At 47.9% G+C, this 17,572-nt stretch overlaps 1 protein-coding gene across 1 annotated transcript; it reads right to left on the reverse strand.

Annotated features, from left to right (window-relative positions):
• Positions 1-143: 143 nt before the first annotated feature.
• Positions 144-17,117, reverse strand: DENND11 (DENN domain containing 11). Its single transcript, XM_065681365.1, has 9 exons — positions 16,868-17,117; positions 10,822-10,921; positions 9,829-9,987; positions 9,062-9,215; positions 8,673-8,811; positions 7,953-8,084; positions 7,616-7,766; positions 7,090-7,158; positions 144-5,982 (listed from the first exon to the last, which is right to left on the reverse strand). The coding sequence occupies exons 1-9, from the start codon at positions 17,106-17,108 to the stop codon at positions 5,787-5,789; spliced, it is 1,341 nt and encodes a 446-aa protein (XP_065537437.1). The 5' UTR covers positions 17,109-17,117; the 3' UTR covers positions 144-5,786.
• Between the last annotated feature and the right edge of the window lie 455 nt (positions 17,118-17,572).

Raw genomic sequence — 17,572 nt, forward strand, 5'->3', positions numbered from 1 at the left:
TAATGTAAACAGTGCTCACCATTTCTTACACAATCTACATCCCCTTGAGCCTCAGTACTGTAATTAGTTTTGTTGCTTTTCCAAGCTTTTGTTTATAGCTTTGCTTTAATTGCTGAAAGGAAATATTATTGACTTAGGCAAGGTTATTTGTTGCCCATTTTATTACAAGTTTACATGATTCTGCTTTGCTTACTGGAAGAAAAAAAATGGGTTCTTACTTTTCTGATGTGACTGTTGCTTGTACGTAGTCCCTGTGTTACGCTGTGTTCTAGTCTAACTTCATCTGTTTATTCTTTGCTGTAATCAAAATAAGGCCATTAGTGAATTGCAGCTTTGTTAGACTGCATCCTGGGTGCTGCAGCAGCATCCTCTGCTGGAGACTTGCTGAAGGAAAAATGCTTTGCAACGGGAAATAGGGTTGATTTTCCACAGGATGCTGGAACCAAACTGAATGCTGTCCTACCGTTGGCTATATGGTGGAAAAACTAATTACTTCAGCTACTGGGCAAGCACTCATCCCTTTCTTGACTAAGATTTAAGAGGGTAGAAGCCTGCTAGTTCTTTTTAATAGTTATGCTGGTGATAGGGCCCAAGTTGTGCTGTCTTTCCTTTGATCTGCAGCAGTTAAGGGTGCTCGGTGGACCCCTGGGTCACTCTCCAAGGAGTATGTTGGCTGTGCAACAGAGACACTTGAAAGTTGCTCTGCAGCAGCCACTGACTCCTTCAGAGTCAGAGGCAGTTCTCACCTTACTGAATTTTTCCTCAAGCTGATGCTTCTCTAATGAAATCAGCAATGTTGTTTTTATTTCTCTCAAGTGGCAGGACAGACAAGGCAGCAGCCATTTCAAAAACATACACTTTAATTGTATTAAAAAATACCCATATTTTAGTAAGCAGTTTCTCTTCACAGCCACAGCCCTATGGGAGCAGCCACACATCTGCAAGATGCAGACAACATCAGAGCTGTTATAACTACAACCAGCCTGCTGCAAGAGGTGAGATGGTAAGAACTAGCTTCTGGTTCATCTCTACCATTTTACAGGGAAAACAACTAATTCTCTTCCACAATATCAGACACATGGCTCCCACTGCAACATTGATACCTTGCTTGAGGATAACCAAGAGCTCCCTTCGGAATTTGTATTGTTAATGCTCTTCTGATGTTAAAGTACTAAAGATCATCTGAGACACAGTCTGATAATTAAATATTCAGATCAGCATAGGTTGAATAGCTTGTATGAACACCATTCAAGTCATTTTTTCCCCCCTCCTCTATAGTTCAAAGGCCTTCCACTATGAGGTGGTTCTAGACCTCTGAATTGCAACATTCAGAGGGGGGTGTGTGAGGCAAACATTAAATAAAATAAGCAGGGTCTGAACCTGCTATCTGCAGTGCTGAAGAAAGGGCTCAGTTCTCATGTTTCTGTCTGACAGCAAGACAAACGTCGTATGAACTCCAAGACAGGAAGGCAGAGTAGAATCCTAGGTCCCACTCTTGAAAATGCTTACCCTGGCTTCAACTTACAGTCCATTCTAGAAGGGCTTTGAATACTGTAACATAAATAAAAAGGAATGATAACAACTTAAGGATGGACAGCCCAAGGCACCTGTTTATTTTAACCACAATTAAACGCTCCCATTTGGATGGCATGTTGCATTAACCAGGACATGAAATCCTGACCCACAGGCATTTAACACCTTCTGTTTTAGACAGACATATTCTGTTAAGTCAGTACATCCCAGCCCCTTGCAAAAGACATTTATGTTGTCTTCTAACATAATCACTAGGCCACTAGATTTGGCTGGGGTAGAAAGGAGACAGCTATCAACTTACTTAGATGTAAGAGCTAGGATGAGAGAATTTGGGTTAGTGTGCATGCTTTGTACCTAGACTGCTGCATTAGGACAGAGTGCTCTTGCTCTACAATTCCAGAAACCACTGCCTTTCTATGTCTTGAAGCAAAACATGCCTGTCCCTTGTACAGTCTGTCCCCGGGAAGGCCATAACTACTCCTACCTTTTTGCTCATGAACTTTGGCAGGTTTTAAAACTGGGAGCAGTATTACAGTAACTGCTATACAGAATAAGCTATAGAGTAAGCTGCCTTCTCTTGAAAAGGTGCTGGAACTTTCTTCTGCCCTTAAGGATGCTGGATAGGCAAGCTTACCTCCTGTGACAGACATGAGCATTGGCGCTAGCATACATTGGAGTAATTACTTCGTATATACTAGAAAAGAAGTCTCTAAGCCAGATCTAAACTCTTAATTCAGTAGAATGCCTTTCTCGTAGTACCCAGTATAGTTCTTAGTTGTACTTGGCTCTATGCAGCTTGTCCTAACCATGCAGTGAGAAGACTTTTGCATGTTTTCAGTGCCTGGTATGGTATCCGTTTTTCAGATTGAAAATCTAGTTTTTATTTCTCTCACGCCTTACGCTCCAATTGAGATAGTACAAGTAGTAATAATTCATTGCTTCCTATTATACATTTCTAGTGCAACTTAAGATGCAGTTATGAAGCTCTTGCTCTGCTGTTTAAACTCAAGTGAGTACCAACTGAGAACCTGCAGTGGCTATACTGTGCCTTGGGTGTTTGTCAGGGAGGAACATTCCAGATGCTGTCTGCCAGGGCACAGGATATACCTGGTTACAGTAACCACTGTTCAACCTGGGCTCTGATCACAAGCAACTGACCAGAGGCACCACACCACAGAAACTAAAGGCACCACTGTAAAGGCAAAGTATGGAGAAGATGATTTTATGGCAATCAGCAATACCCTACCTTATGCCACACTTTTCTGCCTCTTCTGATTCAAAATACACTCAGGAACTGCCTCCCTTCCAGCTGCTAGTATTCAAAAAAGCAAGTATTAAGTGCCAAGGAGGGGATTTTACATGTCTGCACTTAACTGTTATACCTCGAATTATGTTATCTCCTGGAAAGGTAAGATTCAGTTAAATTGGTTCCATATGAAACCAGCCTGCTGAACAAGCCATCAGGTCCCAGACTCTAGCCATTTGTTTATATTATGTACCCATTTATCAAGGATTTTTTTCCATATGTGCCAACACCAACAGCAGTGTCTGTTAGAAAAGGAGAGTGCAGGTGGAAAGTTCTACAGCACATTAAACAAGGAAGGATGAGGAGAGAGAAATCATCTTCTTCTTTTCTGTCTGGCAACTTCCTGACTTTCGTAGCGGTCACCTGCCAAGAGAGGCTGTAGAGAAGCAGTGTTACAAAGAAGAGCAAAACAGGCTGTAGCCACCCAGACAGAGATGTAGCATGAATGCTGCTTTTACAGTAACCTGCTTGGTTTGATGCTTCTGCACCCACACTCCTGCTGGCAGCTGAAGACCTAGTTTCTGGAAAGCAGAAGTTTAATAAATGTCAAATAGTAATTTCATGAGGCTCTGCTCAGTAAGCTTAGCAGTGCTGTCTAGTAGACCTGATGTTCTGACAGCTTGTGAACAGAGTACTCTAATGCAAGGTGTTAGAAAGCCTCCGGCTGCAGAGGCTGTAAAATTTCAATGACAAAGGTTTGTTTCTAGTTAGTTCAGCAAAAGAAGACTGACATCAAAGAGAATAGAAAGTCATTAACAGCTGACCACAGCTCAACTACGTAGCAAACCTTCAAGAAAGTGAGAGGAAGAATTGCTAGAGACTAGTTTCAGTTCCCTTTTTTGTGTCTGAAGGAAATCAAGTGACAGCTACACTTCCTCAGGGATCTTCATTGCAGACAGCATGTTACAACTGAAGTGGAGGTTAGAAAAAAAACATGGAGACTGTGGCTCACTTTTATACTATAGAGGTGCCAATTTAAAACCAAAGCCTTTTCTTAAAGAGACTGGTCTTTGCATTAAATGATACTCAGCTCTGGTTTTCTCTCTTTCTCCATTTCTTCCCCTTTTTCCTCTTTCTCCCTTTTCCCCCCAACCTTCTAAGGATGGTAACATTACAGCTGTGAGCAACTGACAATACAAGCAGTAGCACGTTTTATCCTGTAACACCCAAAACCATCCAAAGCAGGTGAGTGACTGCTCAGAGACAGGCAGATCACAGGAACAGAATATGCTGAAGCTCATACCAAGAACTGTGCAAAAAGCCTTGTGAGGCCCCCAATTCCACATGGCACTAAAACCTCTGAAACCACAGCAAGCAAAACTACCCCTTTGCTGCTGACAGCCTTCAAGAAAAAACAGGCCATGCCAGCCTCCTTCCTTCCAGAAGCAGACAAGCCACAGAGAGTCTACAAAATGGTAGGATAAATGGATACGTCAGCTACAGTTTGCATTCCTGCAAACCACTGAAAGCCTCCAAGGGTGCTGAAGTCTATTATGGTAGAAGCAGCAGCTAATTAACTATAGCCACAGTTCAGGAAGAACAGTTAGCTTAAAGCTGATGCTTCTACTGACTAAAGGATTTGGGGCAGAGCAGGATGTCGCACCTAAAACCCACAGTACCATTCTTGGATTTCACATGGCAAAGGGATTACTCTTTACTGGGATAGCTTTTGTGGAGGTAACCAGTGGTCCCGCATGAACCGAGTCCTACTCTTTCCACAGCACAGGAAGAAAACACTGTTCATCTGGTTCTATTGCTTCTCTATCCAGGAAAAAAAAAAAGGTTTGCTGTTAGACACTGCAGCTGTGCCAGTTAAGAACACCAAACTCAAAGGGAACTTCCTGCAAACTGTGAAGGCACTCTGCCTCACACTGAAAGCCAAGGACAGCTGCAGGCAGTGCTGAAGGCTGCTTGACAAAAAGTGGATCAGCAGACAGTTTTAAAGCAAAGGAGTGACAAGTACCACGTGCTACAAAGGAAGGGCTAGTGAAGTTACTTAAAGCATACTTATTCAACCCAATCTGGCCCAGCACCATCCGAACTGAGGCTGGCGAACATACTGACTGCAAGGTGGCTCAGTGATATTGGTCCCTGTTAAATGGGAGACCATCTTGCTGGTTTGAAGATTTTAAACCAAAGCAGCAGGTGTGATGCAACTGAAGACCAGAAGTGGTAGGAGGGATCATGTAGAGATGGTGCTCTTCTCCAGCTATGAGATAGGGTAGGTGTAGTCTTTGCCAGTTTATACCACTTCGAATGCTGGAAGTGAAACCGTGCCACTCTGGCAAGCAAAGTCCTAAGGTCGTAGCACCCCCTTATTCCAAACTTGCTTCTGCCACTGATGAGGACGGGTAGCTTTATTCCAACTCAACTGCTAGAAGCTGGTGAGGAGTGCTTAAAGGAGTCCTAGTTTTTATCATTGGCTTAACTGTCCCCACCAATAAACATGGTAGGACAGATGTTTTATGAGACTGAGTTGTGCTGAAACTCTCTTCAGTCCCCAGGTAGAAGAGGGGATGATAGGAGGGTTTTCCTGTCAAGGCTTGAGAGCTCAGTTACAGCAGTTCACATTGGTCCCTATCAGACAAAGTGCTTTCCTGAAGCCTTAAGCCCTCAGGTATCCAGGCTAGGCCAAAACCTAGCTATCACTGGCAACAGCAAAGATTGCTGCAAACATGCCCCTGGTCCTATCTAAACAAAAAAAAACAACCACAGATGAAAGAGAAAGGAAGACAAAACCAAATACCAAACAAAACCAAACCTGGAGCAGGTACTCATTGGGAGGTTGAGGGAGAGAAAATAAAATCACATTTTGTTTTAAAATTATAAATACTCTCCCTTTAACATTATTTAGTAACTGTGGCTGCGGTGAGTTCCAGTGATCCTTCTAAGCAATGTCTGGTAGTCTTTAAAAAGTGATCTTTGCTCCCCATATCTTGCCCATGGTTTAAGTGCAGCAGGGGTTGTCAATGACTAGCATAACATCGATGCCATATACTTCCAGCAGGTCCATAAGGAAACTTCGATCCCCTTGGGGATCCAGGCCCATGCCTCGTGCGTGGTCAGCTGTCAGTGTCTTGTCCTGGCTGGCTGACACCTCCATCAGCGTCTGAAATATGCGGTTGTTCTGCTCCATGAAAAACCTACAGGATAAAGTCAGCTAAGATGACAGCATTGGACCCCCAAAACGACAGCATATTTGCCAAAGAGGCAGCAGAGCCCCAGAACTGCATTTAACCCCCTTTAATCATAGATCCCACCTTCTTAGGTGACGCTCTAGTAGTTGTTCACCCACCCTATGGGTGACCTAGAATAAACAAAGATAAAGCAGTAACTTTTCATTTATAGCAGTGTTTCTGTCGGACTGATGATTTATGCTAGGCATTTGACTCTTGAGAAGCAAGCCACGTTATCAGCTAATGTGTACTTTGTGGTAGCCAAGTGGGTACACCAGACCTATAGCTCCCATAATGCAAAGGAGGAAGCGGTATTGTCATCCATTAGTAAGGCACTGGGTAAATAAATTCTCCATTACTGGTGCAGAACACAGCAGTGAGAGCTACTTCGACCTAGTGCTTTCCTAGGAATGTGCAAGGCTGCTCAGAAAGAGCTCTGACTACATCTGCACAGCTCTGTCATGACAGCCCTTCACACAGTTTCATCCCATTACTTGCCTCCTGCTGCAGACTGGGAACAACAGCAACAGGCAGTGAAGGGCTTCAGAAGTGGTAGAGGTGTGGTTTTCATCTAATTCCATGCCTCTAACTCTAAGGCTAGTTCTGGTTCCTCTGTTTGCCAAGTACAAAGCCAGCCACATCAATGGGCCAATCCTTCACATGCATTCTTATCTCCACAATGTACTTCCCCCAGCACAGTGCAGTGCCTGCTTCCCACACTCTACTGAACCAAATGTTCTGGCATGAAAGGTCCTATAGCGCTTAGGTTTTAAAAAATGGGGATTCCTGCATTTCTAATTGTGTTTTTACAATTTCCTTCTCCCTCCCAGCGTCTAAGAGACTCCAGTGGAGACATATATGGCTGCATCTGGCTTGTCAAATTGAAAGGAAGACGATCTGAAGAGGAAGGGTCAGTTTGGTTCTTGGATCCCTTGCGGAAGAGAGCTGACTATGGAATTACGTTAACCATGATATTTCATAATGTACCAAACCAGCGCAACATGAAATCAGTGAAAGAGGCTCAGCTCCCTAAATCTGACAGAGACCAACTAAGTATTAGAGGTAGCTACTCACAAGATGAAAAGGTCCTCTTCACAGGAGTTACAATCATCACCCACTTCCTGAGAATACATTAACATCTGCCTGAAAGAAGGGAGACAGATTAATTGCACATACCCACAGTGAACCTTGAAGCATTATCAGAAGACAAGTACAACTAAAAACATCACATCCATTTCTTGGAGATCAATCAGACTGACACTCTTTCCCCAATACGTGAGGCAACAGGGTAGTCTTTTAAGGCACTGGACTCAAAAGCAGGCTGTTTTCAGTTGTGCTACTGATCAGTGGTGAACGAATGGTGAGTCACAACCTCTGCTTCTGTTCCTGCCCTCTGCCTGCTCCATCAGCTCACTGGTGCAGTGACTATATGTGTGCAGAGTGCCCAGGGGCTCTCATACCAGTCAGCTTCAGTGGAACCAGAATCTCGAAGAGATGAGCTGAAGCAGTGCGCAACTCTACAAAGTACAAAGCAGCAGTGTCCTCTTTATCCCACATCACACTGCTGTCCTATCAGGACCACCCCGATGCCCATTGTTACCTCTGGTCATTGAGCCGCCGGTACTTCTCCTTGTCAGCATTATTAATTTTCAGGAGTGGTTGCAGATGCTCGTGATGCGTCTTCACATTCTGGTTGTCCACATAGACATCATAGAGATCCCGTTTCTCCTCAAAGATCTTTTCTGTTGTGCCTGCCAAAATCAGAGAAGATTTTCAGAGCAGCTTGTTGCTTTCCCAGCAGACCAACTGTTCTCTGCTGCTTTCATGATTAGTCATTCCACACACATCCAATTTCTCATCAGTTTTATTTCACAGTCTGGTGTCTCAAGACACTTTACAGCCTGAAGTTAACTTCACACCTAATCCATCATACTTACAGGCCACATAGGATACTTCTGTCTCCAGCATTTCTATGTCTGCCACATTCACATAGAAGAATGGTTTGGACTCTGGGACAGTTCCTCCAAGACCAGGCAGAGAAACATTGGCAAGGCAACAGCAGCAGTAGACTGCAGACAAGAGAAGTATAACCTGAGATGCTTTCCGTATTCCCTCAAGGGCATTCTGAAGCCCAGTTACACAGTTTTCCCCCACTTTTTGAAAACAATGTTTAGAACTTAATGCCTCTGAACACCAAAACTTCTCAAGTGAAGAGATCCTGTTTTGGATAGGAAATAATCAGTTCTCCCACAGGAATCATTCATAGAATAGTTTGAGTTGAAAGGGACCTTAAAGCTCATCCAGTTCCAACCCCCTGCCATGGGCAGGGACACCTTCCACTAGACCTGGTTGCTCAATGCCCCATCCAACCTGGCCTTGAATACTTAATCCCATGTTCTAGATTGCACAAATTCATTCAGCACAATATTGTCTTGTGCTGACAGGAACTGTCTTCAACAGTGCCAGGTATGTCCTTACCCAAAAGATCTGAAGAAAAGTATTTTGCAGTAAATGGGCAAATGCAGGCTGAATGGCATCTTCACAGGGAATGGTTGCAATGGATACCTGCAGGATGTCTGTCCTCTCAGTACCCACAGACATTTCTGCAGTGCTTCAGCCTACTAGCTCAGAGCTCTGCAGTGTCCCTGGAAACATACCTCTATAGCAGACAACTCCAACTGGGGGTGGTGAAAATATCAATATGCGCTTGCGCAGCAGGGCAAACTTCCAGAGGACAAGGATCTGCTCACCGAAGAATTTGATGAACTGAGACATACAGCCAGCAGGGTGTGTGATCTGCAGGTGGAGGGAAAGGGAAGAAAACAGCTCAGAGGTGAATCAGGGACACATGCACAGATGCTACGTCTAAATGTGGGAGCAAGACCAGCACACAGCAATGACAGAGAACTGCAGCTTTTAACGGTCCAAGTAACAAAATCTTACTTAAAGCAGCCCACAAAGTGCTTACATAAAGAAGTATGAGACACCAGCAAGAAGCAGGAGCACACTGACCATTCCTGGCAAGCCTCAAAGCACTTTGCCTCACCTTCATCTCTGGGTACATGTATCTGTGGATGGATGGCAGCCAGTGGACAGGTTGCTGAGAGTTGGAGGTGCCCTTGCTACTGGGGAGAACTCCTTTCTTGTCATCATAGAATGCCTCTAGATGGGAGTAGTGCCCTGGCATCTCCAACTGGTGTCTGGAAAAGAAAGTAAAAAAGGGGAGGTCTGTAGTGTCTCCAGTCTCTACTTATTCAGTGTCTTGCCACCCAGCTAGCAAAGGAACCCTGGGTGTCTCAGCTGCACAGACTTATCCAGGAGGGCAGCTGAAGAGTCAGGAGTGACACCAGCTTTCAGTGCAGCCAGACTGAAGCAGACAGTGAGCTGATGTATGCGTAGTACTGGTCCTGTTTTAAGTATGCTTGGGTAGAAACAGGTCCACTCAACACAGCTGAAACACGCAGCTAGCCACAATCACCACTGCAGATTTAGAAACCTTTTGTGAGCCCTTAGTAAAATGGTTTTCAGAAGAACAGTGAAACTTCTTGTCCTCTCAGCTCTCCCCCTGACACTTATATCCACACAAAGCAAGTAGGGTTTGGAACGCATTTGACTAGCCTGTTAGCAATGAACAGGCTGCTGCTAACCAGTTCCTTGTCTCCTTCCCATTGTGAACATGTAACTCTTTCTAGAGAAGCAGTCATTCAAGGAAATCGTGTCTCAGCATTGCAGTCAAATTCTCATGCCTAAAACTGCTCTCCATCGAGGCAACATTACCTCTCCTTGGCGGGTCCCATTCCCAAGAGAACTTACCTCACCTGGTTCTCCAGGAAGTGCATGTACCTATACAGCAGGGTGTAGGAAGGGGACAGAATCCCCACCGACTTCATGCGGGCACCACGCTCTAATTCACTCTCCACAGGCATGTTGGCAAAGCAGGCCAGGCCAAAACAGAGCCCTTTCCGGAAATAACTGGAAACAAATGTTTGACAAAAGGATTCATGTTAAAAAAGAGGGGAAAGGAAGAAAGCAAGGTAACTGACCCCAATGCGGTTCCCATCTTTCAAGGAAGAAGAGCCTGCAGTGCATCAAGTCTGGAGTATAGTCTAGCTACCTAGTCATAATTTGGGTGCCTGCACATTGAAGCATGCTCTAGCTGAGTGCAAATGTTCAGTTCACATGCCTTTGAGAAAGTAACTGTTATTCCTGACCAAAAGGAACTGTGGCACTGCAATTCATTGCAAAACATTGCTGCATTGCAACACTGAGTCAGTAAAAGGATGGGAATGAAGAAAATTCCAAGCTTATCTCTTTCCACTGAAGGAGGGAGCTGTCAAAGAAGAAAGTGAGCAAGGACACAGCACAACATTTAAAGGACCCAAAGCACTGGCGGAATTAAGAATCTTTATCTAAGGCCAGTTCCTGTAAAATCCTTCCCATTTCAGTTCTGCAGTTCTTTTCCCTTCTTTCCAGGCCCCTGCTGACAGTCCCAACAGTGGCAGTGCAGTACGATCTGCCCAATGCCCATTAAACTTTGCACACCACTGCGAAGCTGCCCTGCCCCACTCACGAGCTGACCTCCAGAGCCAAAGCTGTCATATAGCAGATCCCCACAGCTCGCTGGTACTTCGTATGATGTTGACAGTATCTGAAGAGTATCTTCAGCTCAGCTAGATACGGTTTAGCAGCACATTTATGCAGGACTTAACTTTATGGGTGGTAATTTTCTTGCATGTTCTGAATTAAGGGATGGTGGTGTAGATACAGAGGTAAGAGAAAGAAGTAATTTAGATCAGACGTACTCACATGAAATCCGACTGGATTTTGTGGGACCCACTTGCCATGGATTTGAATTCCACACCTTCCAAATCAATATCTTGGGGTAAACACCACTCCACCATGTTGCCTGCAGTGAAGCACATTTATTTAGGTAAACTTGAACTCATTTCCAAAAGGACAAACACCAGCAAGTTGCTGCTTTTACGTCACCATTAACAGTGCACCAATGCAACTCCTAAACTCCCAAATTGTCACGGGCAGTAGCTAACATACTATACTCCACACAGATCCTGCAAATGTTACTTATTGCAGCACAACACCCAGATACTGCAGGACTTTTAGAGCCATTTTTTAAGCTAGTGCTATTTTGTGGGTTTATGCTTTATAAGCTTAATCACAGAGCAGCTACAATTTTACCTGACAGTGGATGAGGTATTAGTGCTGTTCCACACAGGCTGTCTGCATAGAATCATAGAATCATAGAATAGTTAGGGTTGGAAAGGACCTCAAGATCATCTAGTTCCAACCCCCCTGCCATGGACAGGGACACCTCACACTAAACCATCCCACACAAGGCTTCATCCAACCTGGCCTTGAACACTGCCAGGGATGGAGCACTCACAACCTCCCTGGGCAACCGATTCCAGTGTCTCACCACCCTAACAGGAAAGAATTTCCTCCTTATATCCAATCTAAACTTCCCCTGTTTAAGTTTTAACCCGTTACCCCTTGTCCTGTCACTACAGTCCCTGACAAAGATCTATTATAGAAAGCATCTGGAGTATAGGCTGCTGCTCTTTCTCAGGATGAGTTTCTGTGATAGCTCATACCACCATCAGTATTATCCTTTGGCTGTGCTTGGCAGGGCTGGTCAAACAGGAATCCCCAAACTAGCCTCCCAAACAGTACTACTTCCCTGGAACTTCTCACATTTTGTTTAGGATAGGAGCAGTCAGCTGAACTTTACACGGAGGCTGAGGTGATCTGAGTACTGCAACACGTCTGTGCATGCTAGAATGACCAAACAAAAACCACATAAATTACAGCCTAGATCAAGATTGGGCAACGTCTGTCACCTGCCAACCTGGCCAGAAAGCACGCTGTTGTTCAGGGGAAAAGGCCACCCAAGGAGCCTGATCCTGGAACAGATGGTATCAGAGAAGTCACAAGGAGTCCCTAAAGTCCTGTTCTGCCACTGCCAAGTTTTATCACGGACAAAAAAGGGGGACTTCTTAAGATTTCCCATGACAGCACTTTGGAGCCTAACCTGCTCCTCTGGACACTCCCACTGCATGGAGATGGGCTCCAGGTTTACACACTGAGTTTCTGCCCTCTGCCAGCCTGCCCGTAGCAACAGCATTTGAAGTAATGTGGCTTAGTTTTAAAAACAAAGCGAACAAGCAATCTTCAGTATAATGAAATAGCAGATGCAGCGTGAAGATACTTTCTACAGGTACTGTCCTTCTGCCCTTTGGGATAAGCATCCCGTGGACTGGACATTTGGAAGAGCCTTACACCCAGCCGAGACTTTTAAAGATATTTAAATATGAGGCTTCATTTCTGAAGCCTGTCTTGTGTGTCATTACTCATACTTCACAAGTATATGCATGCACTCTCACACAGGAATCGGGCTCAGCTACTGACATTTAAATGGGCTATTTTTCTTCTCCCATAGATACTGTGTTCAGCAGACTTCCCCCAGCCCTGCCTGGCAAAGGCTTCAAAACAAATCCCCAAACAACAGCATTACGCATGGCAACACAAGAAGTTTTGCATCCAAGTAGCCACGTCCAGTGCACAAGCAGATCTGTCCCGCAGAGCCGGGCTGGCTGGGGAGTGGTGGCAGCCTCGTGACCCCTCTGTGCAATCACATGTGAAACCACAGAGCTCTGCTGTGAAGCGGCTTCGCCTCTGAGGCGTGTGAAAGGCTGGCAGAGAAAGCCAGTGACATCATGTCAGCCTGCGCGGTCCCCTGTAGGGTTTGCATATTATATATAGATGTTGGCCTTTGTTGTTTGGGGTTTCGTGTGTGTGTGTGTTTGGTTTTCTTTTTAAAGGCACAAGACCCTTCCTGAAAGGGTGAAGAAGGCAACTCCTAGCTGCTTCTTAACCACAAAGTTGTGGTTAAGGCTAGATCTGCTTTTAAATCTCGCATCGCAGAGAAGCACTTATTGGTTATTACCTACAGATTAATAGACCGATGCACAAGAGCACCAACCAAGAGCAAAGGAAACTGACTTTGTTTAGCTTAGTCACAAACACTACTTACTGTCAGGTTGAATATCCACCAGTGAGGTGCTGAAGTGGACATGGCCCAAACAATGCCAGTTCTGTAGCAGTGTGTAAGTAAAAGACACCTTGAAACAGCTCCTTGCCCTCTGCGTAACCACAAAACCAACTCACACATCATCCAGCCATTTTTTTTCCCTGGGATCTGTGACAAGCAGCCCACACCTGCGCTCCCGGCACTCCTCACGCCACCTTGCCCCATGGACATATGGGTGACGTGGCTCTCGCAGAACAAACACGGGGCTAAGAAAGGGAACTAAGAAAGTCAGTCTGGTGAAACAGCAGAGCAAACAAAGGAGAGACTTCACCCAGACACGGCAGCGGCTCCCAGCCTGCCTGAGAACCGGGAGGAGGGAGCAATTGTGGAAAAGCAGGAAGCACTGCCCTTCACTGAGCAGAAACAGGTCTCGTGCACACAGGAAACTTTCCCAGTGAAAGTCACCCAGCGTTAGGGAGTCAAATGTGGAAACCTCATGGGAGCTATCTCTCAGCTCCAGGCCAGGTCAGAATCAGCACTCTCTGGTGTGCTAAGTTAAGGATGTTCTTCCTCTTTCTCTTGTATTTTCTCTCCTCTGGATTCCCACATCCTTACAGAAATGGTGGCGGCACTAGCATTTTGTAGCCATCACCTGGCTCTCCTCACCATTAGATCTTTCAGGTCCCCAGCTGTGCTATACTATCATGTTGTGCCAGGATGCAAGAGGCACCAAGTGTGACTTAGCTGTCACTCTGCCTCTGTTTCCTGTCTGGAAGAAATGTGGGACAGAAAACCACGGTATTTGCCTGTTCACTGGTGCAATACACACTACTTCCCTCTCTTCCCTCCGCATCTCCCTCCATTACTCACACCACCTTCTAAGCCAACAGATAGTGTGGGACCTCCACAAGGCTGACTATCATCATCTCCATCACAGAAAAAGGCTAAGAAGGTTCAGCCTCTTTTCAGCTATCCTGATCTGACAGAGTTGATGCGGCCATGGACTTCACTTCATCTTCTTTTATCTTTCAGAGAAAAATTTATTGTTCTACTGTTTCCTTCACTTGCTTTACCCGAGATGAGTTCTGTAAAGCACACATACTCGAACCTAAAGCCAAGTAAGTCACGCCTACCAGATGTATCCCCATTGCTGCCCAAGATAGTGTTGGGTGTTCTGTTACTACCTGCCCAAGGGACCGTCCACACAAGGAAATCCAGCAGCCTCCTTAAAGCTCCTTGTGACCATGCTGTTTAAAGGGCAGTGTTTGTGCAGACCTGGGGCTCACACTTTTTGGAGTGTCAGAGCATTCCCAACTCCTCACTCCCCAGAGGAGGGGGCTGCCAAAGGGCAGGGAGCAATGAGAAGATGGCACTGTTGGCTCCTGGCTGCCACCATTCTGAACTTAATGTACAGTTCACTTTCTGCATCAGTGCAAGAGCTGCTTCTCAAGTGCCGCAAGGTTCTCCCTGCTGGAGGTGAGGCCAGTACAACTGATTTAGAAGCTGCCCCTGGCTCTTATGTTCAGCCACGCACACAAGCACCAGTAAGAGTCCCTGGGCACTGAAATTGTAACAGTGGCCTGGCAACCCCATTACTTACCTTCACTAACTCACATGCAGCTGCTAGATACATGAGTTTGTCTGCCTCAAGCCCTTCTAAATTTAGGAGGAAAGCTGTTAGGTTCTTTAGTAGCATAGTTCCTTCATCCTTCTACAGTAAAACATCAGTTGCTTGCCTGTAACTGCACAGACACTACCTGGCACAACTACCCCTCAGCCACCGCCAGAAATTCGGCCTTTCACATTCCTGAACAAGCTAGCAAAGGAGATCTGCTGTTTTCCTGGGCAGGAGCAAGCAGGTTCCTAGCTCAAAAGCTGACTGGCTGATCTTCAAGTCACACATATGGACAAGAAGGTTCTTCATGCCATCTGATGTGGTTGAGCCAGCACTCCCATATCCTCTTTGTGACCCTAACGAGTTCACACTACTGCAGCTTCAAGACCTTTTCTCCAAGTCCTCATCCTCCATGAGGCACTTTGCACTCCACCTGTGATGGTGTCGTGTTCCTCACAGTCCTATCATGCCTCCTTACATTCAGTAGCCATGTTGAGTATCAGCGGGAAGCTGAATCTCACTGGACTTGACGGAGTGCTCCAAGGGTGATGACACCGAGCATCAACTGCACATCAGATGTGAGAAGAGCTGTTTCCCAACTTCCCCTGGACTCCATTCAAAGCAGCAGCTGGTTCAGACAAGCTCCTGAGGAAGCTCAGCTTTCTGCCAACCAGAAAATCTCATCGTTCCGTAGAAGGCATATGCTCTCAGTTCGAAAGACAACCTGTTGCTGCTGTAGTCATCCCGACACTTCTGTGTTTTGGATACTTAGGAGAAACACCTCCCCTTCCCATCTCCTGCTGGAAAGATGGTGTCCAATCTCACTGGATTTTGATGAGTCAAGAGCCTCTGACCTCCAGACTGCAGAGGGGTAACTTCTTGAAAGCCCTCTGGTGTTTTAGGACACAGCGGCCATGCCGTTTCGCAGCACGCATTTCTGACAGCATGTCACACCTGGGCTCTGTCCTCTTCGTTATTTCCTTGGGATTTTCAGTTCAAGACCAGGATTCAGTCTTCACTATCAGGACCCTCTTGTGAGTGTAATGCCAGTCACCTGCCCCCTCCATGACAAACCCTGCCATGCTTCACAGAGCCCTTTCCTGTCTCTAGCACTTCTGCTCTGGATTTGCTAATAAAGTGTTGGCCTACAGAGGAAAGAGGAGCTCACTTACACATCGGGATGCAAATGGACTCTTGCATCTCCCAAGCTACTTCCTACACCTTCTGTTCTTAACAAGCTATGCCCCATTCTTGCCTCTGCACCCCAGGTTGGTGCCAGGCAGCAGAAAGACCCAATGATCTGTCTTGGGGCATCGGCACCCTAAAGCACGGTACCTGTGTTAACAGATGTGCGACAGGTGCTAACCTTCTGTGTCATAATGCCCTGTTTCCTGGATACCAATACAGCAGCAAGATTAAGAAAAACAAGGTGTTTTCTGAAATGAAAAGATGGGGTTTATAAATGAATAAAGGTGGAAAACACATCCCCTCACTCCTCTGCCCTCCTGCGCTGTAGCATCGTACTTCAAAGCACTGAGGGTCCCAGAGACCCCACCAGAGGCCAGCCTCTGAACACACAGGCCACCAAGAAATACATCGCCGAGCAGCTGCTGCTGGGGATCACGCTCTGTACCCCTGCCAGACTGATGCCTGCCACAGCTGCCACCCATTGCTGGCAGCAGCAGGAAGGTCTGTGCCAGGCCATGCCACCGCAGGATGCTCTGGGGATGCTGCTAACAGGTTGGTGCCCCCCAGGCAGCGCTGGGCAGAGGCTCGGCCCTACGGCTGGAGGCTGTCTGGGCTGCAGGGGGTGCCCCGCCACCATCCCCAGAATGCCCATCCCGTGTCCCGCTGCGGAGCTACCCCCGTCCCTGCCGGTCACGGCGCTCCTCGGAGCGGCACCTTCCTCGCCTCCGAAGTTCTCGGTGGGATGGAGATAAAACGCAAACCCCCACCGTCTCCGCTCCGCCGGCGCTGCTGGGGAGGCCGGCCGCGAAGCAGCGCTCTCCAGTGCAGGGGCAGGGGGCAGCCCGGCTCCCGCAGGCCGCTCTCCACGGGAGTCCCGCAGCCGGTTCCCGGCGCTCATCCATCTTAGACCAGCGGCACCGGGAACCCCAGGCCCGGCCACCGCAGGCCCCGGCCTGCCCGTCCCCGCCCCCCCGCCCCGGACCCCCGCCACCGGCGCCCCTCACCCGTGCGGGGGTCGAAGGTGACCACGAACACGGCCACGATCTGGTCCTCCTCCGCCTCCGCCCGCGGCGGCCTCGCCGCCTCCTCCGGCCCCTCGCCTCCCCACGGAGCCGAGCTCCAGCCGCCGCCGAGCCGCCGCCCGCCACTGCTGCTGCCGCCCGCCTCGGCTGCGGCCGGCGGCGCGGACACGGCGGGGCCCTCGGCCCAGAACAGCAGCGGCGCCTCGTCTGCGCGCTCCCCCATGGCCGCGGCGCCGAGCCCAGCCGAGCCGAGCCGAGCCGAGCCCAGCCGAGCCGAGCCGAGCCGAGCCCCGCCGAGCCCAGCCGCGCCGCACCGGCCGCCGGCGGGGGGCGGCTCCCGGGCGGGGGAGGGGGCGGGGCTTGACGCCGGGGGCGGGGCTCGTCGCTAATGGTGCGCCGGGCACGGGGCAGAGCGTGAGGGGTCGGGGGGCAGGCGGCGGTGCCCGCGCTGAGCTGCCGGGGTGCCTGCGGTAGGGCACCCCTGCTCCTGCCGCACCGCCTCCTGCCCTGCTGTGTGCTGATCCCAGGGTAAACCCGCTGCCTTCCTGAGCAGGACCGCTCAGGGGGAGCGCTGTCAAGCCCGTCTCACCCAGGAGCCGCAGGAGCCGAGCAGAGCGGCTGGCACCACTGACGCTCCCGCACTGCTGCAGTGGAAGCCGCACGGCACAAACCTGGAAGGGTCAGTGG

Source organism: Lathamus discolor, chromosome 1 (assembly GCF_037157495.1).
Source record: "Lathamus discolor isolate bLatDis1 chromosome 1, bLatDis1.hap1, whole genome shotgun sequence".
Lineage (NCBI taxonomy): Eukaryota > Metazoa > Chordata > Aves > Psittaciformes > Psittacidae > Lathamus > Lathamus discolor.